Source organism: Nesoenas mayeri, assembly GCF_963082525.1.
Source record: "Nesoenas mayeri genome assembly, chromosome: 5".
NCBI lineage: Eukaryota > Metazoa > Chordata > Aves > Columbiformes > Columbidae > Nesoenas > Nesoenas mayeri.
The window spans coordinates 67,672,879-67,697,167 of NC_137548.1; the positions used below are offsets into that span (position 1 = coordinate 67,672,879).

At 61.8% G+C, this 24,289-nt stretch overlaps 6 protein-coding genes across 6 annotated transcripts; 5 read left to right on the forward strand and 1 right to left on the reverse strand.

The window, feature by feature from the left end:
* Positions 1-3,360: 3,360 nt before the first annotated feature.
* LOC308041376 (membrane-spanning 4-domains subfamily A member 15-like) lies at positions 3,361-5,564 on the forward strand (the record flags this gene model as incomplete). Its single annotated transcript, XM_080346005.1, has 6 exons — positions 3,361-3,531; positions 3,795-3,914; positions 4,094-4,150; positions 4,493-4,648; positions 5,304-5,423; positions 5,497-5,564. 6 exons carry the CDS (start codon positions 3,361-3,363, stop codon positions 5,503-5,505), a joined length of 633 nt encoding a protein of 210 aa, XP_080202131.1. The 3' UTR covers positions 5,506-5,564.
* A 279-nt stretch (positions 5,565-5,843) lies between these two features.
* On the forward strand, positions 5,844-8,094 carry CCDC86 (coiled-coil domain containing 86; the record flags this gene model as incomplete). The annotated part of the gene is made up of 5 exons (XM_080345310.1): positions 5,844-5,907; positions 5,968-6,244; positions 6,616-6,745; positions 7,332-7,406; positions 7,609-8,094. 5 exons carry the CDS (start codon positions 5,844-5,846, stop codon positions 7,726-7,728), a joined length of 666 nt encoding a protein of 221 aa, XP_080201436.1. The 3' UTR covers positions 7,729-8,094.
* Positions 8,095-9,378: 1,284 nt separating this feature from the next.
* Positions 9,379-11,724, forward strand: LOC308041467 (acyl-coenzyme A amino acid N-acyltransferase 1-like). Its single transcript, XM_080346152.1, has 3 exons — positions 9,379-9,982; positions 10,095-10,297; positions 10,960-11,724. The coding sequence occupies exons 1-3, from the start codon at positions 9,421-9,423 to the stop codon at positions 11,545-11,547; spliced, it is 1,353 nt and encodes a 450-aa protein (XP_080202278.1). The 5' UTR covers positions 9,379-9,420; the 3' UTR covers positions 11,548-11,724.
* Positions 11,725-12,593: 869 nt separating this feature from the next.
* On the forward strand, positions 12,594-16,568 carry ZP1 (zona pellucida glycoprotein 1; the record flags this gene model as incomplete). Its single annotated transcript, XM_080345311.1, has 12 exons — positions 12,594-12,753; positions 12,985-13,106; positions 13,194-14,060; positions 14,403-14,568; positions 14,648-14,791; positions 14,878-15,062; positions 15,140-15,237; positions 15,434-15,561; positions 15,630-15,819; positions 15,894-16,044; positions 16,291-16,375; positions 16,468-16,568. The coding sequence occupies 12 exons, from the start codon at positions 12,594-12,596 to the stop codon at positions 16,566-16,568; spliced, it is 2,397 nt and encodes a 798-aa protein (XP_080201437.1).
* A 604-nt stretch (positions 16,569-17,172) lies between these two features.
* PRPF19 (pre-mRNA processing factor 19) lies at positions 17,173-21,684 on the reverse strand. The gene is made up of 16 exons (XM_080344666.1): positions 21,511-21,684; positions 21,048-21,197; positions 20,869-20,945; positions 20,158-20,299; positions 19,964-20,037; positions 19,804-19,866; positions 19,664-19,705; positions 19,494-19,568; positions 19,201-19,276; positions 18,865-18,974; positions 18,576-18,731; positions 18,426-18,495; positions 18,215-18,300; positions 17,787-17,957; positions 17,490-17,595; positions 17,173-17,308 (listed from the first exon to the last, which is right to left on the reverse strand). Exons 1-16 carry the CDS (start codon positions 21,527-21,529, stop codon positions 17,211-17,213), a joined length of 1,515 nt encoding a protein of 504 aa, XP_080200792.1. The 5' UTR covers positions 21,530-21,684; the 3' UTR covers positions 17,173-17,210.
* TMEM109 (transmembrane protein 109) lies at positions 21,528-23,967 on the forward strand (the record flags this gene model as incomplete). Its single annotated transcript, XM_080345312.1, has 4 exons — positions 21,528-21,953; positions 22,533-22,763; positions 22,843-22,945; positions 23,027-23,967. The coding sequence occupies 4 exons, from the start codon at positions 21,528-21,530 to the stop codon at positions 23,395-23,397; spliced, it is 1,131 nt and encodes a 376-aa protein (XP_080201438.1). The 3' UTR covers positions 23,398-23,967.
* Between the last annotated feature and the right edge of the window lie 322 nt (positions 23,968-24,289).

Genomic DNA, 24,289 nt, shown 5'->3' on the forward strand with positions numbered 1-24,289 from the left:
GCATCTCCGAGGCAGATGTGGGGTTCTCCAGCCCTGGAGGGGCCACCATGTAGCCCTGACACCCCAAATCCAGGCTGGCGGGTCCCTCTGTGGGGTCCCCTCCTGGCTCATCCCCTCCCAGCATCGGGATCTATTTCCCCCCCAGAGCATCCCTGTTGTGGCTTCAAAATGTCCCTTCCAGGGAAATGGGGTGTTAGGATGATGATAACCCAGAGCCCCTTAAGCTTTGAATCTAAAGCTCCTCAATCTTTAAACCTGAAGCCCCTCAATTTTTAAACCAAGAACATCCAAACCTTTAAACCCAGAGCCCCGCTAGTTTTAAACCCCAAGCTCCTCAATTTTTAAACCCAGAGCCCTTCAATCTTTACACCCAAAGCTCCTCAATTCTTACATCCAAAGCTTCTCAGTCTTTAAACCCAGATCCCATCAATCTTTAAACCTGGAGCCCCTTAATCTTTAGACCCAGAAACCCTCAATATTTAAACTCAGAATCTTCCAATCTTTAAACCCAGAGCCCCTCAATATTTAAGCCCAAGAGCCCTCAGTCTTTAAACCCAGAATCTCCCAATCTTTAAACCCAAACCTCCTCAATTTTTAAACCGAGAACCCCACAAGCTTTAAACCCAAAGCTCCTTAATCTTTAACCCCAAAGCTCCTCAGTCTTTAAACCCAGAACCTTTAAATCCAGAGCCCTTCAGTTTTTAAACCTGGAGCTCCTAAACCTTTAAACCCAAAGCCCCCAATTTTTAAACCCAGAGCCTCTCAATCTTTAAACCCAAAGCTCCACAGTCTTTAAACCCAGAACCCCTCAATTTTTGAACCCAGAACCTCCAAACCTTTAAACCCAGAGCTCCTCAAGTTTCGAACTCAAAGCTCCTCGGTGTTTAAACCCAGAGCCCCTCGCTATTTAAACCCAAATGCTCTCTCTCCTGGATTTCAAGGTTTTCTGCTATTTCATTGGTTTTAGGTGCAGTTTTCCCAGGAAATGCAGGAATTGGGTGTTTTAAGCCTCTGTAGAACAGGTTTAATTTCTATATGTGTATTTCTACGCAGCCCTGAAACCTCCTGTGTGGGAGTGGGCACCGCTCAGGGTTGGGGACAGCAGGTGACAGGGACCAGAGAGGGGCTGGGGACAACACCTGGGGACACTTTTGTCACCTTCACACCCCAAAAAACAGCATAAACCCCCCCCAAAAAGCCTTTAGGGGGTTTCACAGGAGCCGTGTGCCCCAGGGGCTCCCCGTGGCACAGCACAGGGAAAACGCAGCTGCTTTTTAATGTAAAAACCCCTAAAAAACGTGGTTTTTCTCATTCTGGAACCAGTACGGTGAGAGCCCTGTGAGAACCAGAAACATTTGGAGGCAAAGCACAGTGTTGACTTTGGGGTGTTTTTATGGGGATATAAAGTTGTTTTCCTTTCCACAGGAAGCACAACTCGCTCTAAGAACCATTTCTATTTTCTTTGGGAGCAAAAAAGGGCTTTTTTGGGTTGGAAAAGGAATGTTTGGTTCCATCAGGCTCATAAACTTGTGCTGTGCTGGTGGGAAGGGATTTGGGGGGGGTTTGCTGAACGCTCATGAACCTGAACACCCCGCCAGGCTTCCCCCATCCATCCTGTGACATCCTAAGGGACAAGGGACACTTTTGCTGGTGCCACCACTGTGTGAATCTGCAGCCATGGGGGGGTCGTGCCAAAAATGGTGCTGGTGGGGTAGAAGTTTCATCCGAGCGGCTCTGGGGGGGATTTAAAAGCAAAACCAGAAATATTGATAAAAATCTCATTATTGGGAGAGCAAAACTCAACCTAAAGAAGAAATAAAACCCCAAGGAACGTGTTGTTTATATCAGCGAAGCCAAAAATTCCTGCAAACAAAGGGCTGGACGGCTCCAGCTTTGCCACTTCCCGCGTCTGCTTAAAAGCTTCAGCTCCTCTGGCATCTGCTTCCAAAATAAACTATAACAACCGGCCTTGGGCTCCTGCCACCCCAGCTGGACCTGCCTTCGTTTGGAGGAGAGAAAAGGGGGGTGTTTCCACGGACACCTCGCTCGGAAAGGGGGTTTTCGCTCCCATGACCCGGCCACAGTCACGGCTTTTTCTGCCTGAAAAGCTGCAGCTTCGGGAATGGTTCGGGAACCCCAAAAAAGGCGGATTTGGGAGGAAAATCCCTCCGTAACGGCTTTGGCTGGGAACCAAACCCGTTTCTTGTCTTAAGAGGGGATCCCGGTGTTTCCGTGGGGCTCAGGAGTTTGTTACGAGGGGCGCGGTGATGAGAAACGGAAGAAGAAGAGGTATCTGGGTTCAACCTCCTCCCGGCTCTGGAGGAGGTTTGTCCCCAAAACCAGGTGTCTCAGCTCCCTCTAGGGCCGCAGGAAAGGAAAAGGCGATGCCCAAAACCTGCTCCTAAAATGCTCAGGTGGGACCAGCCTGGAGCTGCGATGGGGACAGGTCCCTAATCCTGGTGACATCTGCGGTGGCCACGCTGAGATACCGGGACCTTGGACCGAAATACCCTTTTTCCAACAAAAAAAATGCTGGTCGGACATCTGATGCACCCAAGGGGGGAAAAAAACCCAGTGCTGCGTCCCCAAACCACCTCCTGTGTCCAGGTTGTGTCAAAACTCGTCCCCTTTGTCCCTTGTCCCCTTCTCCAGCCCAGAAACTGGGGGGACCCACAGGAGGGGACCCAAGTCCCACAGAGGAGGATGAGGATGAGCAGGGATGGCACCAGCACCCACAACATCCCACCCCGTGCCCCTTGGGCATCCAGGGGGTCCCGTGGAGACCCCCAAACCCCGGTGAGCAGATGGAGATGGCGGCCACGAAGGAAACGGCGGTTTTTTGGCAGGGGTCGGAGGGGCCCCGGGGGGCTCGGGGCCATGTGTGGTGGCTCCGTTCCCAGGCTGAGCTCTCATTTCCTATTGGAAACCACTGTGGCTCGGTTCAGCACCCCACACCGGGCTGTCACCCCAAACCGCGCTGTCACCTCCCCTGGGCTCACTCCTGCGGGGGGGATGTCCCCAATGGGGACAGATCCATGGGATCCAGGCGCTCACACAGGAAGGAGAACCCCAAAGACAATAAAAAAGGCAATAAAATAGTTTTCTTGAGACCTTTATAGACCAGTGGGGTTTATAATATTTGTGTCATGTCCTGTTTTCCTCCCTTTATTCCCCATCTTGAGGTACGCTCGCCCAGCCCCTCACGGGGTGTTTCCCAAACTCTCTCCCCTCCGTTGGCAAAAATCCCTCGTTGAGCAAGAGGAGCCTGACGAGATTTCCATCAAAGGAGCAAAGGGCGGCGGGACCGCGTCCCTGCCGGCCACCACCTCCCGGGGACACTCGGGGAGCGAAGGGGCCGCCATGGCAGCCGCGGCCGTGACCGACTCGGGCGGCGTGAGGATCATCACCGAGGTGATCCCGGCCAGCGACCCCCGCGCAGCACAGCTGGCCGCCGGCCCCCAGCCCCCCGCTCCCGCCGGGACGTCATTTCGGGTCCTGGGCTTCCGCAGAGCTCAGCCCAAAGTGCTGGGGGTGAGACGCGGGGTCCCCTGCGGGGGGACGGGGCACCTCGGGGACAAAACGGGGACTGAGGATTGTCCTGTTTGAGGTTCTCCCCGGCGGGTGGTTCTGGAGGTTCTCCTGGGGAGGATGGGATGTTTGGGACCAGCTCGTGCTGCCGTGCCCAGTGCCCGTTGTCCCCGGTCCCTTCTCATCACCGTGGTGTGATGGGACACAGCCAACAGCAATGGTGACATCCAGACAGGGGGGGCCCTTCTCACTCGTCCTTCCCCCAGATCATCCACATCTTCAGCGGGATCGTCCACATCTGTTTCGGGATCATCCTGACGCTGGCGGAGCACGGGAGCCCGTCCCTGCCCGTGGCCAGCGGGATCTTCTTCTGGCTCGGGCTCCTGGTGAGTGGGGACATTCCCGGCTGTCACCCCCTCACCGTCCCATCGGGAACCAGATCCTCTCATCACCAGGGTGTCCTCTTACCCCACATCTTCTGGCTGTCCCCTCTGGGCAGCCCCAAACACGGGGAGGGTGCTGGGATGGGTGTCTCGCTGCTGACCCCCTTCTGTTTTCTGAGCAGCTCCTGCTCTCAGGCTCTTTGCTGGTGGAAAGTGAAAAACGAGAGAACATTTTGCTGGTAAGGGGGAGGACAACACATTCCCCTGTTGCTTCTACTGCCTCTGTCCCTTCCCTTCCTACCTGAGGCCTGTCTTACCCTTTGGAGGTGCCCGAGTCCCCCCCATCCAACAAACCTTCACGCTTCAGGGTCTCCACAAGACACTTGGGACCCGGTGGAGCCACTCGCGGGCGATGGGAACAAAAGGTGTCACAGAGGGTGGCCGCCCCAGGTGGCGTCTCCCCGTGTCTGTGACACCTCGCAGGGGTTGGGGTGGGTGTCGCGCTGTCACCCGCATGGCTCCCAGCAGAAAGGACGGAACCGCTGGTGGCTGATGTGACACGAGGTGACACCCCCGCCCAGGTGAAGACTTGCTGTGTCGTCAACGCAGCCGTCGCCCTCAGCACGCTGGTGGCCATGCTCCTCCACGCCACGGCCATCAGCCGCAACGTCCCCGGCTGCGACAAGACCCTGCCCTATCAGCCAAAACCCGAGTGGTGCTTCAACCCAGAGAACAAGGTGGGACCTCGCGGGCCCTGAGCTTTGTGCCACTGTGGGGATGTGGCTGGGGGAAGGGGACAAAGGACGCTGGCAGCAAGTGGGATCCATGGGTCCTTTTCTTCTTCCTGGCCCTCTGCTCTGCCCTGGGGAGACCACACCTGGAATCTTGTGTCCAGCTGTGGCCCCTCAGTTCCAGCAGGACAGGGAACTGCTGCAGAGAGTCCAGCGCAGCCACCAAGATGCTGCAGGGAGTGGAGCATCTCCCGTGTGAGGAAAGGCTGAGGGAGCTGGGGCTCTGGAGCTGGACAAGAGGACACTGAGGGGGGACTCATTCCTGGGGATCAATATGGAAAGGGGCAGTGTCAGGAGGATGGAGCCAGGCTCTTCTGGTGACAACCAGTGACAGGACAAGGGGCAATGGGTACAAACTGGAACATAAAAGGTTCCACTTGAATATGAGAAGAAACCTGTTTGGGGTGAGGGTGGCAGAGCCTCGCCCAGGCTGCCCAGGGGGTTGTGGAGTCTCCTTCTGTGCAGACATTCCAACCCCCTGGACACCTTCCTGTGTAACCTCATCTGGGTGTTCCTGCTCCATGGGGAGACTGCACTGGGTGGGCTCTCCAGGTCCCTCAGCACCGGTGTCCTGACCCTGTGCCGCCTCCTCCCCCGGCAGATGCTGAGCAGCGGGCTGGACTCCATCTTCGTCCTCTTCAGCCTCCTGGAGTTCTGCGCGGCCGTGGCGGCCGTGACGTTCGGCCGTGCCGCCGTGCGGCAGCACAACTACACGCTCATGGTGAGGGGCGATGGGCCGGGGGTCCCTCTGCATCACCCAAAATGGGATTTTTATCTCCCTTTTGCTCCCCCAGGCAATGTAGCCGGGCCCGAGCCTGCAGCCGCGTCCTGCTCAGAGCCACCGCCCGCACACGAGGGCCCGGAGCCCGGGGGGACCTCCCCGGGCCTCACGGTAGAACCGGAGCCCCAGACCCCGCCGGTGCCCCCTGGCCTGAGACGCCCCCGGTGCCCCCGGGCCTGGTCCCTCTCCCCTGCGTGGCCCCCAATAAAGGCCTCTCCCCCCAGCTCAGGCCTCGCGTCTCTCCGGGGCTCCCCCACGGGGGCCGCCCCGGGTGGGAGTTGGGGGGAGTGGAGGACACCGGACACAAGCCGCGGTCGCAACGGGATAACGGGCACCGGTACACGACTGCCCGGAACAAGCATGGCGGCCTGTGCCCGGAACAAACATGGCGGCCACCCGTCCTGCGCCATCGGGAGGGAGGGAGGTGTTGCCCGATACCAAAATGGCGGTCGGGGGCTCGGCGTGGCCGCGCTTCCACTCTAAGCATGCGCGGAGGTGGTGCTGGTGCGGCGCGTCTGTGATGTCATCGCGCTGCGCCGTCGCGGGAAAGAGACCACGTGGAAAATGGAGGGGGAGAGCGGGGCGGCCCTGGGGCCCGAGAGACCCAACGGGGCGGCCCCGGTACCGGTACCGGCTCCAGCACCGGCCCGGCGGCGTCGTAAAGCTGCGAAGAATCGAAAGGAAGCGGCGGCGGCGGTGCCCGCGATCCCGCGGGGGCGGCCCAAATCGGGGAGGGTGTGGAAGGACCCGGGCAAGAAGAGGTGGGAGCGGGAGGTGCCGCAGTTCGGGGGGCGGTTTCCAGTGTTCGAGGGGGGTCTCCAGAATTCGAGGGGTATTCAAGCTTGTGGGGGGGGGTCTCCAGGTCTGTGGGGAGGTCTCCAGGGTTTGGGGGATCTCCAGGCCTCTGGGGGGGTCTCTTTTGGGGGCAGGTCTGATTGGGGGTTCTTGGTCTCATGGGGAGGCTCTGTGGGGGGACAGTTTTGGGTAACGGGGCTGTTTTGGGGGTGGGTTGAGTTGGGCTGCGTTGATGCGTTCATAGGGTGGGTCTGGGGCTATTAATAGGTTAGCGGAAGGGCTGAGCTGGGGGGCTTGTGGGGGGCTCTGCCCTGACATGGCCTCTCTGCCCACCCAGGTTCTCACACATGATCCAGGACAAGGCCCTTCGCTCCTCCTGGGCGAGGAAGATGAAGGAGCGGCAGGAGAAGAAGCTGGTCCAGGACCTGGCACGGCAGCTGCAGGAGGCGAAGCAGAGGGAGAAAGAGGTAAGAGGAGTCATAGAACCGTGTTGGTTGGAAAAGACACCCAAGATCATGGAGTCCACCCGTTCCCCCACCCCCGGCACTGCTCCATGTCCTGAGAACCTCATGTCCGTCTGTCCAGCCCTCCAGGGATGGTGACTCCAGCACTGCCCTGGGCAGCCTGTTCCAATGCCCCACAGCCCTTTGGGGAAGAAATTGTTCCCCACATCCAACCTCAACCTCCCCTGGCGCAACTTGAGGCCATTAGATGATACATCAGAGATATAAATATATTTAAAACCAAAGCTACAGGCATCAGAATTTCAACGTGGTGTTACCGCAGTGAGCACAAACCCCAGCCGGGACGGTTTATTCCTCCTGCCAAATCCCGGCTGCAACGCTCACATGCTGCGAGTCACCGACTCGGAATCGACTCGCTCGGACAGTTCAGACCTCGTGCCAGGGAAACAAAAGCTGCTGCCTTGGCTCTGTGCAGCGGATTTAACGCTCGGGCGGGTGTTGCTGGTGCTGCCGCAGCCGCGGGGCGACGCTGGGTTGGGTTTGAGCCCAGAGGGACCCGCGGGGAACTTTTTGGTGCCGTTTCCCGCAGGAGAAGAAGCGTCGCCGGGAAGAAAACCTGAAGCGGCGGCTGGAGAACGAGCGGAAAGCAGAGATTGTCCAAGTGGTGAGTGCCTGGGGACACCCCGCTCATGGCTGGGGACACTGTGGTGACCTCCAGAGCCTGGGAACTGGGCTCCAGCTTGCTCCAGTTCCTCTCCCTGTCGAGCAGCACTGGGAGAACTGAGGAGTTCTAGCAGGGGGTTCGCTCCTCTGCCGAGGGTGCAGTTTCTGTGCCTGAAATCCCCTTTTTCCCCTTCCTCATGCAGATCCGTAACCCGCTGAAGCTCAAGCGGGCCAAGAAGAAGCAGCTGCGGCGGGTGGAGAAGCGGGACACGCTGGCCCTGCTCCAGAAAACACCCGTGAGGCGCAAAACAGCCGCGGATTGAGAGGGGGAGCGCGGCACCGCGGGTTTCGGTGGGTCCCCCCGCTCCCCGGGGACAATGCTCTGTGTTGGATGGACATTGGGGCAGGAATCGGCTGCTGGACCCCCCTGTCCTGTGTGGGTGACAACCAGGGGCTGGAGGAACTGCTTCACCTGCCCAAATCTGCTTTTTCTTCATAAAAATGAAAAGGAACTGAGCTGGACTTGCCTCTGAGGACTTAGGGGCTGGTGGCTCCACTTTGGAGCTCCCTCGGCCATCCTGGAGTGACAGAGCCTCAGGTCCCCATGTCCCCTGAGCCTGTTACCCCCTGTCACAAGGAGAGGGACACCTGATGCCTCCTGTCACCTCTCTGGGAGTGTGGGCTGGGTTTCTGGGGCGGGTGCAGCTGGAAGGGACTCGGGAGGGGAAAACAAGAAGGATTTCTAAGTTTTCCTGGTTTTTCTTGTTTTCTGAACGCCCTTTTCTGCATTCCTGCTGCGGGCTGTGTCTGAGCTGGCTGGGAGCCTGAGGGGTGGGCCGGGGTGGACAAGGGTGTCACTTTGGGGGGGCAAACAAGGCTGATATGTGGGCCCAGAGCTTCACCCTGGGTGGGGGGGACACAAGCTGGTGGCCCCAGGGGGAGCAGCGGCCATGGGGGGTAAGGGGGGCGTAACGTCCTGATAACCCGCTGGGCAAGAATTACGGGGTTCCCAGTGAGAGGTGTCCTGAGCGGGGTGGGGGGGTCTGGTGGAACTATGGGGGGCCCAGCGGAGCCGTGGGGGGGCAGGCATTCCGGTCATAGGCCAGGAGGTCTCTGCCCTCGCCACTCCCCGGGTTAATGTTTACCGAGGCGATAACAGCGTGGGGCGGGCAGAGTCCTGTCCCCCCATCCCGCCCAGAGCCGCAGCCCCAGCCTAGCCTGCGCCTCGCCGGTAAGGGGGGGCCCGGGGCCCGTCCCCGGGGGGTTGGGGCTCCGGGGGCTGTTTTCCTGCTCGGGGGGACGCAGGGGAACGAGGTGTCTCCTCCCAGACTGGACTTGGGCTATGGCTTTGCTGGGGTCAGTTTTGTGGCCTGGCTGCTGAAACGGTGGGTGTGTGGGACTGGGGCGGGCCCTGACCCCCAAATCCCTCCCCATGTCCGGCCCTGGGGTGCAGAGGGGGAGGATGGGGTGGGGGAACAGAAGGAAAAGGGGTGTCAAGTTTTGGGGGGTGCTGGGGGAGGGTCGGGGATGGGGGTGCTGGGGGGTGCAGTGCTGTGTGTCCTTGGGGGGGAGCAGGGAGGGAGGGGTGGGTTATTAACTAAATAATTGATGGAATATTATTTACCTTTATGAGCTGCTACTTCAAAAGTAGCGTTGGCTGGTTTAACCCACTGTAAATTCAGACCTGAATTGCATCTACAATGACTTACCTTGCTGGGCTTTATCTACAGCAGACACATAAACGTTTCTAGACATTATCCTCCAAGAGGTATAGATATCCAATCCATAACTGTGATTAAGATAATTTACATTTAAAGGAAAAATCAACTAAACGTAATAATGAGAATAGCTGAACACGACAGCCATGTCAATGTAGGACAAACAGTGTTTAGACTCTTGTAGTTGTGATAAGAAACAGACACGCCAGATTTTTATGAAATACTGAAAAATGATTACAGGTAGCAGAATTAAAGAGTACGATGTGAAAGGTGACTGAGTACCCAGTTGTGAACGCCATGGGGTGCTCACCGTGTCCCCAGCGTCCCTGGGGAGGAAGGGGGACACCCCACCGCCATCCCCAAGCGGTGACACCCGCCTCCATCCCCAGGTGCGCCATGGTGGAGGTGACGGTGACACCGCAGTCCTCGCTGGCCGACCGGCCGGTGCAGGTGCACGTTCGGGGACTGTCCCCGTCGCAGCTCGTCACCCTGCGGGCATGGCTGGCGGACGAGCAGGGCCACGTCTTCCAGTCTCGGGCTTTCTTCCACGCCGACGAGGCGGGCGAGGTGGACCCCGGCCGCCACCCCGCCCTGGGGGGCAGCTACGCCGGCGTCTGGCCCATGGGGCTGCTCTGGTTCCTGCAGCCCGACACCCTTTTCCGACGGCTGGTCAAGCGCGACGTAGTCGGCAGCCCCTTCCTGCTGCACCTTGAGGTCTTCGATGGCCTCTGCTTGGTCACCGGTCCCCAGGACCGGCTGCTGGCGTCCTGCGAGGCCGAGCGGTGGTATGTGGGTCCCGGCGTGCAGCGGGTGCTCATCGGGGAGGGACGTGTCCGCGGGGCCCTCTTCTTGCCACCTGGTGAGCATCGGGGTGCGGGTCCCCTCGGTTGGTTGTCCTTCTCCCCAGCGGTGACGCCCTGCGGTGGCACCAGTGGCTCCTCTTCCCCCTGCAGTCACGGTCCCTCCCGCAGGACCAGGACCCTTCCCGGGGGTGATCGACCTGTTTGGGGGTGCGGGTGGCCTCATCGAGTTCCGCGCGGGGCTGTTGGCCACCCGGGGTTTCGCCGTGCTGGCCCTGGCTTTCTTCGCCTACGAGGACCTGCCCTGCACGCTGGCCCAGCTCGACATGGAGTATTTCGAGGAGGCGGCTGAGCTGCTGCTGCGGCAGCCCAAGGTGAGCCCTGCGGCAAGTCATGGGGACATCCTGGTGAGTGGGTATCCTGGTGACCAGGGACATCTTGATAAGCAAGATGTTCTGGGGACATCCCAGTGAGTGGGACATGCTAGTGACCAGGGATGTTCTGGAGAGCAACATGTCCTGGCGACGTTGTGATGAGTGGGGTGTCCTGTGGATATCCTGATAAGCAAGATGTCCTGGGGACATCTCAGTGAGTGGGATGTCCTGGTGATGGGGGATGTCCTGGTGAGTAAGGTGTCCTGGTGAGCAGGGACATCCCAGGGAACGGGATGTCCTGGGAACATCGTGATAGATGTCCTGGTGACACCCCAATGAGCACGATGTCCTGGTGACCAGGGGCATCCCAGTGAGTGGGATACCCTGGTGATTGGGGACATCCTAATGAGCAGGATGTCCTGGTGACCAAGGATGTCCCAGCCGTTGGAATGTCCTGGTGACCAAGGATGTCCCAGTGAATGGGATGTCCTGGTGACCAGTGACATCCTGATAAACAAGATGTCCTGGTGACATCCCAGTGAGCAGGACGTCTCGGTGACCAGCGATGTCCCAGCCAACGGGTTGTCCTCGTGCCTGGGGACATCCCGGTGACGTGCTGGTGAGCGGTGCTGCCAGTTGGCTCCATTTCCCCCCCGCCACAGGTACGAGGCCCCGGCCTGGGCGTCATCGGAGTTTCCAAAGGCGCAGAGGTGGCCCTGGCCATGGCCACCTTCCTCCCGCAAGTGGTGGCCACGGTGTGGATCAACGGCACAGCCTTCCTCCACGGCAACCCCCTGCTCTACCGGGACCTCCACATCCCCTCCATCCCCTACTTCATCGAACGCGTCGTCTTCACCGAGATGGGGGCTATGGACAACTCAGCCATTTTTGGGGACCCCCAGGACCCCATGTACAGCTCCTCGGCCATCCCCACTGAGAAGATCCGGGGGAAGGTCCTTTTCGTGGTGGGGGAGGCCGACCGCAGCTTCAACAGCAAGCTCTTCGCCCAGCTGGCCATGGCGCGGATGGCGCCCGCCCGCTGCCGCCTCCTCTCCTACCCCGGGGCCGGGCACCTGCTTGAGCCCCCCTGCTCCCCGCTCTGTAGCGTCTCCAGCATTCGGGGCACCCCTAAACCGGTGGTTTGGGGGGGTGAAGCCCAAGCCCACGCCAAAGCTCAGGAGCATTCGTGGCAGGAGATCATCCAGTTCCTGGAGCTGCAGCTGGGTCCCACCAGCACCGTGAAGCTGTGACGGCTGCGGGGGGGAAGGGGCCAGGGTCACCCCGTTTGTCACCCTCCTCAATAAATGCACCCTGCTCACGGCACTGCCTGTGCCTGTGGGGTGGGGACACCGGGTGACAGCACGGGGGAGGACCCCAATGTGTCTATAGGTACATCTATAGGCGCAGGGCGGGCTGGGGTGCCACTGGAGCTGATATCGCTGTTTAATGAGGCTGTTAAGATTTTGGGGGGGGGCTATAGCCAAACCCCCAGCTCTGCGCACCCTTTCGCTATAACCGGGGTTCAGCACCAAGAGATGGTGGGATCGGGGTGGGTTTTTCCCCCAAAAACAGCGACTCCCATGGGACGGGAGGATCGAACCCCCCAAAACGCTGGGACAGGGGATGGCACAGGGTCGCGGTTGGCACGTGGCGGGGCAGGAGGTGGCCGTGACCGTCACAGCGGCACCGGGGCGGGGGTGACTTAGTTCAGTCTGTAATCAAGATAAAACCCAGAAAGGAAAGTTCTGGAAAACAGGGGGAGAAGAAACCCCCAAATCAGCCACCCCAGGGGACCGAGGTCCCTTCTCCCGGGGGACAAAGGGCCCTGCGGAGGATTTTCTGTTCCCGGTGGCACTGCCCGCAGGGTGTGCAGCCACCAAGGGGGGAACTGGGGACAATTACCCCATTGTCTGTCCACAGACCTCACCGGAGATGTGACGTGCTCCAGCTGTCCCCAGATGCCATCGCTGTCCTCACCAGCTGGCGGCAAGGCGGGGGGACACACACCAGCCCCGTCCCGGTCGCTGCGGTCCCCGTTCCCCGTTTGCAGGACGATCTCTCCCGCCGCGGGACAAACAGCTTCGTGTCCCTCCCTGGTGACCCCGGCACGGCCACGGGAGGTGACAGCGCGGTCGGGGGCACCGAGGTCGCCAGTGGCAGGGGAGCGCGGAGCCCTGGCCGGGCACCGTACCGGCACGGCCCTCCGGTCATCTGACCCCCCCGCCACCTCCCAGCCCTATAAATCCCCGTGCCCAGCGCCGAGCCACAGGCGAGCCCCGGTGTCACTGTCACCGCCATGGGACGGGGCTGCTCGCTCCTGCTGCTGCTGCTGCTGCTGCCCCCGGGTCCCCGAGCCGCCGTCTCGCTCCTGCGCTACCGCTACGACTGTGGGGACCACGGGATGCAGCTGCTGGCGCATCCCCCCCCCGGCCGCACCGTCCGCTTCAAGGTCCTGGGTGAGAAACTGCCCCCCCAGGTCTCCTTTTGGGGTGACATGTGCCAAAACCTTTAGGGTTACCCCAAAACCTGAGTGCTGCGGGGTGCTGGTGGGGAAGATCCCATCCTTGATGGGATCCCATCCTTGATGGGATCAGCCTGATGGGTTGGGTGGGATTTTTGGCATGGGGGGGGTGTGAGCATCGCGGCGCACGGTTGTGTCACCTCACCTTCCCACCGTGTCCCCGCAGATGAATTTGGGACCCGCTTCGACGTGGCCAATTGCTCCATCTGCCTCCACTGGCTCAACACGGGGACGGACGGCACCGTCATCTTCTCCTCCGGCTACGAGGGCTGCCACGTCCTGGTCAAGGTGATGTCCCCGTCCCTCCCGTTGTCCCGTTGTCCCCTCCCTTTGCCAGCAGGCTGGGAGGTGACAGCCCCTCCTGTCCTGCCACAGGAGGACCGGTACGTCCTGAGGGTGCAGCTGGAGGAGCTGCTGCTCAGCGGGGTCCTGGTGGCCTCCTACCAAGTCAACATGACGTGTCCGCAGACGCCGCACGACGAGATCGTCAACACCCGCACCGAGCACCAGCCCGGCCGTGGTGACACCGGCCACCGGCCCCAGACCAATGTCCTTGTCCCCCTGTCCCAGCCTGGCCTCCTGCACCACGTGTCCCAGTCTGTCCTCGCCCACTCGGGACCCCAAATCTCTGCCCAAAGCCACTCGGAGCGGGGACACCCCATAGCTCAGACCCAGCCTGTCCTACTGCACCCAGGGCTCCAGTCCCAGCCTAGCCAGGCTCGCCCAGGGCTCCAGCCCCACGGGGGCTTCATACGCCCAGGCATGCAGCTCCCAGCCCAGCCCGGGCTTCAAAACCCAAACCGGGCTGGTTTGGTGCGCCCTGGAGCTCAAACCCAACACAACCTCCTTCGCCCAGGGGTTCAGACCCAAAATCAGCCGGGACTTGTGAGCCCCGGAGCTCAAACCCAACACAACCTCCTTCGCCCAGGGGTTCAGACCCAAAATCAGCCGGGACTTGTGAGCCCCGGAGCTCAAAACCAACCAGGTTTTCTTCGCCCAGGGGTTCAGACCCAGAATCAGCTGGGACTTGTGCACCCTGGAGCTCAAAACCAACACAACCTTCTTCGTCCCGGGGTTCAGACCCAAAACCAGGCTGGTTTGGTGCACCCCGGAGCTCAAACCCAACACCTCCTTCGTCCAGGGCTTCAAAACCAAATCCAGCCTGGGCTTGTGCACCCTGGAGCCCAAAACCAACCAGGTTTTCTTCGCCCAGGGGTTCAGATCCAAAATCAGCCTGGATTTGTGAACCATGGAGCGCAAAACCAACCAGCTTTTCTTCGTCCAGGGGTTCAGCCCCAAAACCAGCCTGGTTTGGTGCACCCTGGTGTCCAGTCTGGCTTAACACACGCTGGTGCTCAAACTCAAACTGGCTTTGTACGCCCAGGAGCTCAGCCCCCAAACCAGCCTGGTTTAACTCGTCCCAGCCTTCAGACCCAGTCCCAAACTGGTCTCCTCCACCCTGGGCTCCAGAGCCAAACTGGGCTGTCTCACCTTAGTCCCCAGTCTGGTTTAGTCCACTCAGCTCTGCAGAGCCAAACTGGGTTGGTCCATTCCCAACCCAGCCTAACACACCCGGGTCTCCAGTCCCGCCCGGGTTTGGTCTACCCTGGGTTACAGGCTCAGCCTCAGCCGGGTTTAGTGAGTCCAGGACTCCAGCCCCAAGCCCAGCCTGGCTTACTGCACCCTGGGCTTCAGTCCCAGCCTAGGCTGCTGCAGTCCACGGCTCTCTTCTACCCCTCTGCAGGGGCAGGTAAGGACATGGAGTGGGACAGATGGGACACTGGTAGGGGGATACTCAGGGTGACAGTGTCCCCTCTGTGCCACCGCAGGGACGCAGCTGACACGGGAGCAGTGCCAGGTGACGGTGGGGAGGATGGCGTGCGTGGCCCCCCCGGGCCGGGAGCCGTGTCTGCAGGCGGGATGCTGCTACGATGACATGGACCGCATGGCGCCCTGCTACTACGGCAACACAGGTAGGACGTTTGCGGGGGTCCCTGGGGACACCCCGTCTTCATCAGGGGGTGACAGGTGCTCACAGGTCACTCCCTCGTGTCACAAGCCACCGTGCAGTGCCTGCTGGACGGTCACTTCGTGCTGGTGGTGCCGCGGGGACTCGTCACCCAGCCCTACAACCTGGACAGCGTGCGGCTGGCCAGCGCGCAGCCCGGCTGCCAGCCCCTGCGCGTCACCGACGCCTTCGTCATGTTCCGCTTCGCCGTCACCCAGTGCGGCACCACCGTCCAGGTACGGGGGCGTCACCCCCCCAGAGAGCCGCTCAGAGCGTTCTGGGGACACTGACACCTCGTGCGTGTCCCCCCCAGGTGATCGAGGACCAGCTGGTCTATGAGAACCAGCTCATCTCCACCATCGATGTCCAGGGGTCCCCCCGCGGCTCCATCACCCGCGACAGCACCTACATGTAAGGGGAGGGGGGAGTAAACCTGGGACTTCCCCCAGCAATGCCCATCCTGTTCCCCATCCACCTGCAGCACCCCAGACCTGTACACCCACTTGCTGCCACCAGGACCCCCAGGCAGGTCCCCCCTTCCTTGGGGACACTGCAGGGTGCTGGCAGATGCCGGGGGGGGACACCCAGTTCTGCTCTGCCCCCCCAGCCTCCAAGCTCGCTGCATCTACAACGCCAGCGACCTGCTGCCGCTCCACATGGAGGTGGCCGTCCCTCCCACCGTCACCCCCCTGGCCGTGCAGGGGCCGCTGGGGCTGCAGCTCCGCATCGCCACTGGTGAGCACCCGCCCTGTCCCTGCCGTGTGTCCCCTCGTGTCCCACTCACCCCCTCATCGTCCCCGCAGACGAGAGCTACAGCTCGTACCACGCCGAGGGCGACTTCCCGCTGGTGCGGGTGCTGCGGGACCCCGTCTACGTGGAGGTTCGGCTGCTGCACAAGACGGACCCCAACTTGGTGCTGGTTCTGCACCAGTGCTGGGCGTCCCCTGGCACCGCCGGCACTGCCGAGCCCCAGTGGCCCATCCTGGTGGATGGGTGAGTGGTGGGGGGGCAGGAGGAGGGTGTGGGGGTGTCGCTGTATCAACCGAGGGTCCTTCTCGCACACCCAGGTGTCCCTACACGGGTGACAACTACAGGACGCAGCTGGTGCCGGTGGGACCGGCCACAGCGCAGCTGCCCTTCCCCAGTCACTACCAGCGCTTCGTCATCTCCACCTTCACCTTCGTGGAGCCGCCGTCCATGGCCGCGCTGGAGGGAGAGGTGGGGGGCCTGCAGCATCGCCCCGGGGGTGGCCAGGGGCTTCAGATGTCCCCCGTTGTCCCCTGAGCCCCCCGGTGTCACCAATCCCCCGTCCCACCACATTTTCAGGGTGGCAGTGCCGCGTCTTCCTCTCCCAACTCCACAACTGCAATGAGGACCCCACTCTTCTTTTTTGGGGGGGGGGGGGGGTCACAGCCCCTTCTCGGGGCGGCCCCCAGCCCTGCTGAGTCCCACCCCCGTTCCCAGGTGTACATCTCCTGCAGCGCCTCGGTGTGTCACCTGGCCCAGCCCGAGCCCTGCCGGCCCTCCTGCCAGCTGGGAGTGCCCTCACGTGAGTCTGGGGGTGCCTGTCACCCCCCCGCCTGTCACCCCCTCACCTGTCACCCCCCCAACTTCCCACACCGACCCCCTGCCCCTCCGCAGGAGCCCGCCGCTCTCTAGGTGACAACGGGACAACTGAGGCCATCGTCACCTCGCAGGGACACATCATCTTCCCCAAGGTCCCCAAGGCACGGAGAGGCTGAGGCCAAAGGGACAGGGTGAGTGTCCCCTCCCCTCTCGAACTGTCCCCCTGCTTCATCCCCACTCTAACTCAACTCTTCCTCCTCCTCTTCCTCCAGCCAGACACCGCTTGACATCCCCCAGCAAGCTGGAAAAATAAATGAGTTCATAACGCGGTGGCTGCGGTGGTGGTTTGTCCCTTGGGGACAGTCCTTTGTCCCTTGAGGACAGTCCTTTGTCCCCATCCCAGAGCTGGTGGCACCCGGAGCTCCTCTCAACCCCTCCGACAGCCCCACCTCTGCCTTCCGTACCCTGCGGACGACACAGCGCTCCGGTGAATCCTTCCTTTATTTCCTTACCGAAACTAGATCACTGCTTACAAAACCTGCACGGTGCGTCCCCCCTGCCCCAAAATTCCACCCCCTGCCCCCCTCCCTGGCCACAGACACCCCCCAGCACCGGGGCTGGAACCTCCCGGTGCGCGTTACAACCGCAGAACAGAAACTAAGAGCAGAAAAAGACACAAGCGCAACTCAAAAAGGAGAAAACTAAAAGGAGAAAGCGCAGAAGGTGATGAAGAAGCGATAAACCACTTGCCCCCCTCCCCACCCCAAAATTCCCTCCCCGACCCCCAGTGCGGCAGCAAGACCCCCCTGCAGACCCCGTTACAGGCTGTAGAACTTGAGGCTGCGGTCCATGCCGGTGGAGGCGATGAACTTGGCGTGGTGGCCAAAAGCCACTCCCGTGGTGAGGCCACTGTGCTCTGGGGGGGGGAAATAACATACAAACAATCCCGTGGTGTCACTGCAGTGATTGGGGACACCCCCCGCCCAATGGTCTTGCTGCAGGCAGAGGCACTTTTCATCCCCACAGACCCCAAAAAGCCATTTTCTGGCCCCAAAAAGCAACCTAGAGGGCCTCCCCAAACCTCTGCCCCTCCTCACCTGTGAAGTGGAGGATTTCCGTCCACTGCTTGCAGATGTAGATCTGCACGTCCGTCCCGCCCAGCGCCAGGTAGGTACCGCTCTGGTCGAAGATGAGAGACTTCACCTGCGGACAAGGGAATCAGGCTTCAAATTTGGGCCAAAAAGCTCCAAAAAATTAGGCTTTTTGGGGTGCTGGGGGGGTAGCACCAGTGTGTGGGGCTCCTCCAAAGCAGAAGACAATGGTCAGGAGAAATGGTGGGGTGGTGGAGAGCAGGAGAGCAGACCCATCGTGGGGACAAGGGGATGGTGACGCACCTCGAAGTTGTTGTCCAGCTGCAATGTCTTGAAATTCTTGAGTTTACGCAAATCCCAGAGTTTGACGGAGGAATCGTCGGCCGCCGTGGCCAGGTAGTAGCCGTTCTCCGAGAAGGCGATGCTGGTGATGGGGCCCGAGTGGCCGGGGAAATTGGCCACGTTGGTGCGTTCCTGGGGATAAAACAGTTAAAAGGGTGGAGCAACCAGTGACAAACCCTCCTTTCTGTCACCCCTTCTCTTGGGGACGCAGCAAACGCTTTATTGTCGCTCAACAAGACCAGAAGCAGCCGCTCTTGAGCTGAAACTTTGTATTTTGAGAGGAAAAACTCATGAGAGCTTCCCCAAAATGTTGTACCAGCGTCACAGCTCGGCCTCGCCGGTCTGCCGCCCACTGAACCCCCAACATGTCACCTCTCTGTCCCTCCTACCTTCAGATCCCAGATCTTGATCTGAGAATCCATCGTCCCTGTTCCAAAAATGAGCCCGTCCGGGTGGAACTGGGCACAAGTGAGAGCTGCAAAGACACGGGGGCGAGATTGGGAGGGTTGGGGAGATTCTCTGATTTTTAGCAGCCCCCTCAAAGTTATTTTGAGCTCTGAGCTCCAAACAGACCCCCCAGTGTGGGGAGACTCATCTTACCGCAGCCAGAGCTCTCATCTGTCACCTTGGTGAGGACACGGCCCGTCTGGATATCCGAAAAAGCCCAATACTGGAAAAAAAAGAACAAAAGCGTTGAGCAGAGAGAGAGGAGAAGGCGGGAGGGGGGTCTGTGACTCGGGAGGGGCTCACCTGGTCGTCGGAGGAGCTGAGGAGATAATCGCCCGTGGCGTGGAGGCTCAGCCCTGTGACAGAGCCCTCGTGGGCACGGACGACCTGCACGCAGGAGGCGTTGGGGACAGACCAGATGCGGATGGTGGCATCGGGAGACGCCGAGAACACCAAATCCTAAAGAAGAATGAGGCAGAGATGTTGTTAACACACACAAAAAAGTCATCTCTCCGTCTGAGGGAGGTTTTGACAGGCCCAGCAAAGCAAATCTGGTTGTGATGGAAGAGGCAAAACACTGGGCTAAGCGCACCTGAGATGGGTGGAAGACGACGCTGGTGACCTTCTTGGTGTGTCCCTTGAGCGTGGCCAGGATCTGCTCCGAGCTCTTGTCAAAGACGATGACGTTTTTATCAGCCCCGCCTGGAAAACAAAGCAAGAAGTGGTGAGAGATGCACCCGTGGCAACCAAGACCAAGTTCACCCACTTTTCCTGGCAACCACCATCCCCAGCAGCTTTGCCTTGAGCCCAGAGAATCCCTCACGCCCCTCTGTCCCCAAAAAGGGGCACAAAGGGACCCGCTTCCAGGCACACACAAGCTCTTGGTCACACCACGCGAGTGTCCGGCAAGCGGAGCAGCTTCCCTTACCGGTGAGGATCTTGTTGGTGTCGGAAGGACAGAGGTCCAAGGCGAGAATGCCCGGGATGCTGGCACTGTGCAGCCCCTGCGCGACAGAGGAGGATGCCAGATTAATGCCACAAGCAAGAAAATTCATGCCAGGAGCAAGAAAACTAACGCCACGAGCAAGAAAATTAATGCTGGGAGCAAGAAAACCGTGGGCTGTTGCACAGAGTCACCAATCTGTCACTTATCAACGCTGCAAAGCGGCACAGAGGGGCCAGGGGGATTTTTTGAGCCCCCGGCTGTGTCACAGCACTCACCACGTGCGAAGCAACCTGCCGGTATTTGCTGAGCTCCTCTGGTTTCACCAGCTCCTCCGGCACAGTCTTGCCTCTCTGCGAAAGGAAAACAGTGCGGAGATAAACGTTGGGGGCTCTCGCGGCACAGCTCGGCCACCACGGTGATTTGGGAACAAAAAGGGGTCACGTACCTTCTTGCGCTCTGTGGTCAGCACCGTCGCCTTGTCTTGAAGCTGTGAAACAAGAAGGGGGTCACAGTGGGGTTTTCATGCGGGGAGGAGGGGAAAAACCACTGCTGGGGGCTGGAGCGGCGCAAGTAAAGAGCTTTTACCTTCTGGATGATCTCGGGGGTCATGCCTGCGAGCTCGCCCAGGTCCATGGACTCGCCGGCTCCCTGCGCGGATGGAAATGGGGCTGGTTAAACCCAGAGAGGGGACGAGGGGACATCGGCAGCCAGAGGGGAAGCGCCCAGAGGGGCAGTGGGGACTCACCGCCACGTTGGGCTGCGAGGATGGCACCGCCTGTGGCACGATGAGCCCGGCCTGCGGCTTCAGAGTGGCCAAAGCTGCGGGGAAAGAGGAAAAACGCAAGCTCACAAGGTGCTCGGAGAGGAAAGGAGATGGTGTCTGGTAACCATCCACATGCCCGAGACCTGCAGCCCACACCCCGTGTCACCCCACGTCACCTTCTCTGGCAGCGGTGACCTCCTTGGTGAGGCGGGCAATGACGCGGCAGGCGGCGTCGTGCTGGTAGAGCGCGTGGGACAGCTCCTGGCGCGTGGTCTGGAGCTGCTGGCGCAGCGTGAAGCTGTGCAGCATGACGGCGTCCTGGGGAACACACAGTCAGGAAGGGAAAAGTGCGGGCAGGGAGAGGAACAGGCTTGGGGACGAATCCTGGGGTCAGTTTTGGGCCCCTCACAACAAGAAAGCCCTTGAGGTGCTGAGTTGAGAGAAGGGAACGGAGCTGGTGAGGAGCTGGAGCACAAGGGTGATGGAGCGACTGAAAGACCTGGGGGGTTCAGCTGGAGAACAGGAGCTGAGGGGAGACCTTCTGATCTCTGAACTGCCTGAAAGGAGCTTGGAGCCAGGGGGGTCGGGCTCTGCTCCCCAGGAACAAGCGCCAGGAGCAGAGGAAACGGCCTCAAGTTGCGCCAGGGGAGGGTGAGGTTGATTTTAGGAACAACTCCTTCCTCAAAGGGCTGTGGGGCATTGGAACAGGCTGCCCAGGGCAGTGCTGGAGTCACCATCCCTGGAGGGCTGGACAGACAGACATGAGGTTCTCAGGACATGGGGCAGTGCCGGGGTGGGTTAACGGTTGGACTCAATGATCTCAAGGGGCTTTTCCACCCAAAACACGCCTGTGAAAGCCACAGGCTGCTGCTGCCCCAGTTACTCACCCACTCATCCTGCAGAGCCTTGAGGATGGCCGGGATGCTGGTGGCGGACGGCGGCTTGGGCCGGATCGGGTGGGCAACTGGCAACGAGACAACACCGTCACCCTCCCGAAAACCACCCCCCGCACCCCCCGGTCCCCGCAGGGTGGGAGAACAGGCACTCCCCCTCCCCCTAGCAGTACCTTTGATGTCGATGAGCTGCTCCTCGGACAGGGGCTGGTTGTTCACGGGGTCGGTGCCGTTCTCCGCGATGTATTTCTCAATCAGCCGCCGCTCGTAGACGTGGTTGGAAACCGGGGACACGCAGGGGTGCTCGGGGACCTCGTTGGAAACTGGGGAGGAGGAGGGGGGGTTACGGTACAGAACGGGGTTTCGGTACCGAACGTGGGCTCACGGTACAGAATGGGGATTACTGCCCGGGGGCTACGGTGCCCAAAGTGGGGTTACGGTATGGAACGGGGGTTACGGTACCGCCTGGGGGTTACGGTACCGAGCACGGGGCTACGGTATCCCCCGCGGGTTACGGTAGGGGGTGGGGGTTACAGTACCGCCCGGGGGTTACGGCACCGAACAGGGATCACGGTACCGAACGGGGATCACGGTACCGAACGGGGCCCCCCCCCCGGTCCCCCCGCCCCCGCTCACTGGAGCAGATGAGCGCCATGGCGGGGCCCGGCAGCCGCGGGGCTGGGCCTGCGGGCCGCTCCGCCTCCGCTCGAAGCTCCGGTGCCGGTTCCGGTTCCGGGCGGCGCTCGCGACGCTCCCGCCGGCTCACGCGGGCGCCGCCGCCGCTCCGCCGCCACCGGAAACGGAAGCGCTCCCGGCGTGCCCCGCGCCAACGCCCCCAACCCCCCCGAGTAACGACGCCTCCCGGCGTGCCCCGCGCGCCCGGCCGTTGTTATGGCGACCGTGTCCCAGCATGCACCGCGCGCGCGGCGGTTCCCCCCACCTGCGGACTACAACTCCCGGCGTGCCCCGCGGCTGCTCCCGGACTACAGCTCCCGGCGTGCCCCGCGGCGGCGGCGGCCGGTGGGTCTGTGCGCGCGCCCCGGGCCCGGCCGGCTCCGCAGCGCCCCCGCGCGGCGGCGGTGAGCGCTGCCCCCGCCGGGGCCCGGGCGGCTGGGGACGGGGCGGGGGGAGCGCGGGGCGGGGGGAGCGGGACTCGGGCGGGAATACACAAGGGGAAGGGGACGGGGGGCTGGGGGGGGCCCAGAGTGGGGGACACGGGGGTCCCGGCGGGTTTGGGGGTGGCCTGGCGGGGGGAGCTCGGGGGGACGAAGAGGGAGGGGGGGACTGGGGTGGCAATGGGAGGAGAAGGGGTGACACCCCGCTCGGGGGGGACACCCCGAGACCGGAGGCGGACGGGGCGGGTGGGGGGGGGGCGCAGAGCGGGGGTCCCGGAGGTGTGGGGTGACCGGGGGGGACAGCGGTGGCTGCGCCCCGTCCCGCAGCACCCGCGCCCCCCGCCGGGACAGGGGGTGTCCCCGTGTCCCCGTGTCCCCCCCAAACCGGGCCCATGTCCTTGGGCAGGGCGTCCCGGTGACGTCCGACCTAAAGATAGCCGCGTGGGGGGGACACAGGGGACAGCGGCCCCAAAGCCGCCCGCAGGTGGCCCCGCCATGGCGGGGGGGACGTGTCAGCACCTCGGGGGGTCTCTGTCCCCACAGAGCCCCCGGCCCGGCGGCGGGACACACGCGATGGGGGGTGACACGGCGCGCCGGGCCCTGCTGGCCGTGCTGCTGTGGGTCCCCGTCCTCGAGGGGACAGCGGGGGACAGCCAGCACGCGGCTGGGGGTCCCAGCGCCGTCCCCGATGACCCGTTGTCACGGCTGGGCCGAGCCGCCTGGGACACCCTGGAGAGCTGGGTGGGTCCGCAGCCCCTGCGGCTGGTGGCAGAGGTGAGGTCTGTCCCGGTGTCCCCTCCTCTAGCGACACGGCGGGGCTGCCACCCACCACCACCCCTTTTTGTCCCCGCAGAGCCTCTCCGCCACCCTCTGGCTCGTGTCCTCGGGGATCTCGGTGGCTTTGACCACGCTCTGCGGGATCATCGGTGACCTCCTGGCCGCCTCCGGTGTCACCGGTGAGCGTCGAGGGGAGTGGCGGTAGGGATCACCCTGGCTTCATCACCCGCACCGGTGACACCGGTGACACTTTCCCGCAGGTGACCGGCTGGTGCGTGCGGCAGCGCTGGCTCCCGGCGAGGTGCAGCGGGTGCTGCTGTGGGGTCTGGTGGCTCTGGTGGGGTCCTGGGTGCTGTCGCGGGTGCGGGGGCTCCTGCTCCCCACCCTGCGCTGGGTGACACTCTGCTGCTTCCTGGGCGCCTTCCTGCACGTCACCGCGTCCCCCGAGAGCCCCACGGCACAGGCGGGGATGCTGCTGGGGCTCTGGGTGCTCTACACCCTTTTGGGGAGCCTCTTGGCCCCCTCAAGCTCCAGCGCCCGCCTGGACGCCGCTGTGCGCAGCCTGGAGTGGAAGGTGGAGGAGCTGCGGCGGCGGCAGAAGTGGGGGGGCCCTCGGAACCAGGAGGAATGACGCCCCCACACCTTGTGGCGTCCCATCAGCTCTGTACCCCCCAATTTTGCGTCCTCCATGCTGAGCACCCTGTCCCCCTTTCTCTGCCCACTCCCGATCTCTGCCCCTGTGAGCCCCCCCCACCCCACGGTGCACACCAGCCTGGGAGCCCCCCAATATCACTGGGGGTCCCCTTATCCTGCTGGGCTCCCCTCCCCCAATGCAGCACCCCGAAAACTGGAGCTCCCCTCCTCGCACACACACCACGGTGCCTTAACAACAGCCACGAGTGCCTTCCCCTAGGGGTGGTCATATGGCCCCTGTGTTCCCCCAGCCCCAAATCCAGCCTTACCACGGTGAGGGGAGCACCCCATTCCCCCCTTATCACAGTGAGGGGGTTACAGGGACACCCCAATCCCCCCTACCATGGTTGAGGGAACAAGGACACCCCAATTCCCCTTCACCCACCCTGGTGGCTGTTGTGCCCATCAGAGGGGACCCAGCTCCTCACTCCAGGCATCACCCCAGCCTAAAATGGGGGGGATCTCTGCTCATTTGGGGGGATCGCAACCCCCCCCCCGGGCCCCATGCTGTCGATCCTTGGGTTTTCAGCTGCTTTTTGGACTGTTTTGATATGCGATTCTGAATAAAGGTGGTTTCACCGTGGCCTGGTCGGCTACTGTCCCTGTGGGGGTTCCCCTTGGGGGCTGCCTGTCCCCCCACACCCCACTCAGGCTGGGGGACACGGGTGGCACATTTCAGGGGCACAGGAGGGTGTCACACTTGCCCTACACTTGTCCCTCTCCCTCTGTTTGCTGAGGAGGAGGAGGAGGAAGGGGGGGTTGATCCGTGCCAGGATCCGTCCCCTTCTCCGTGTCCCCATCGCCCTCCAGTTGTCCCCGCTGCCCGCTCC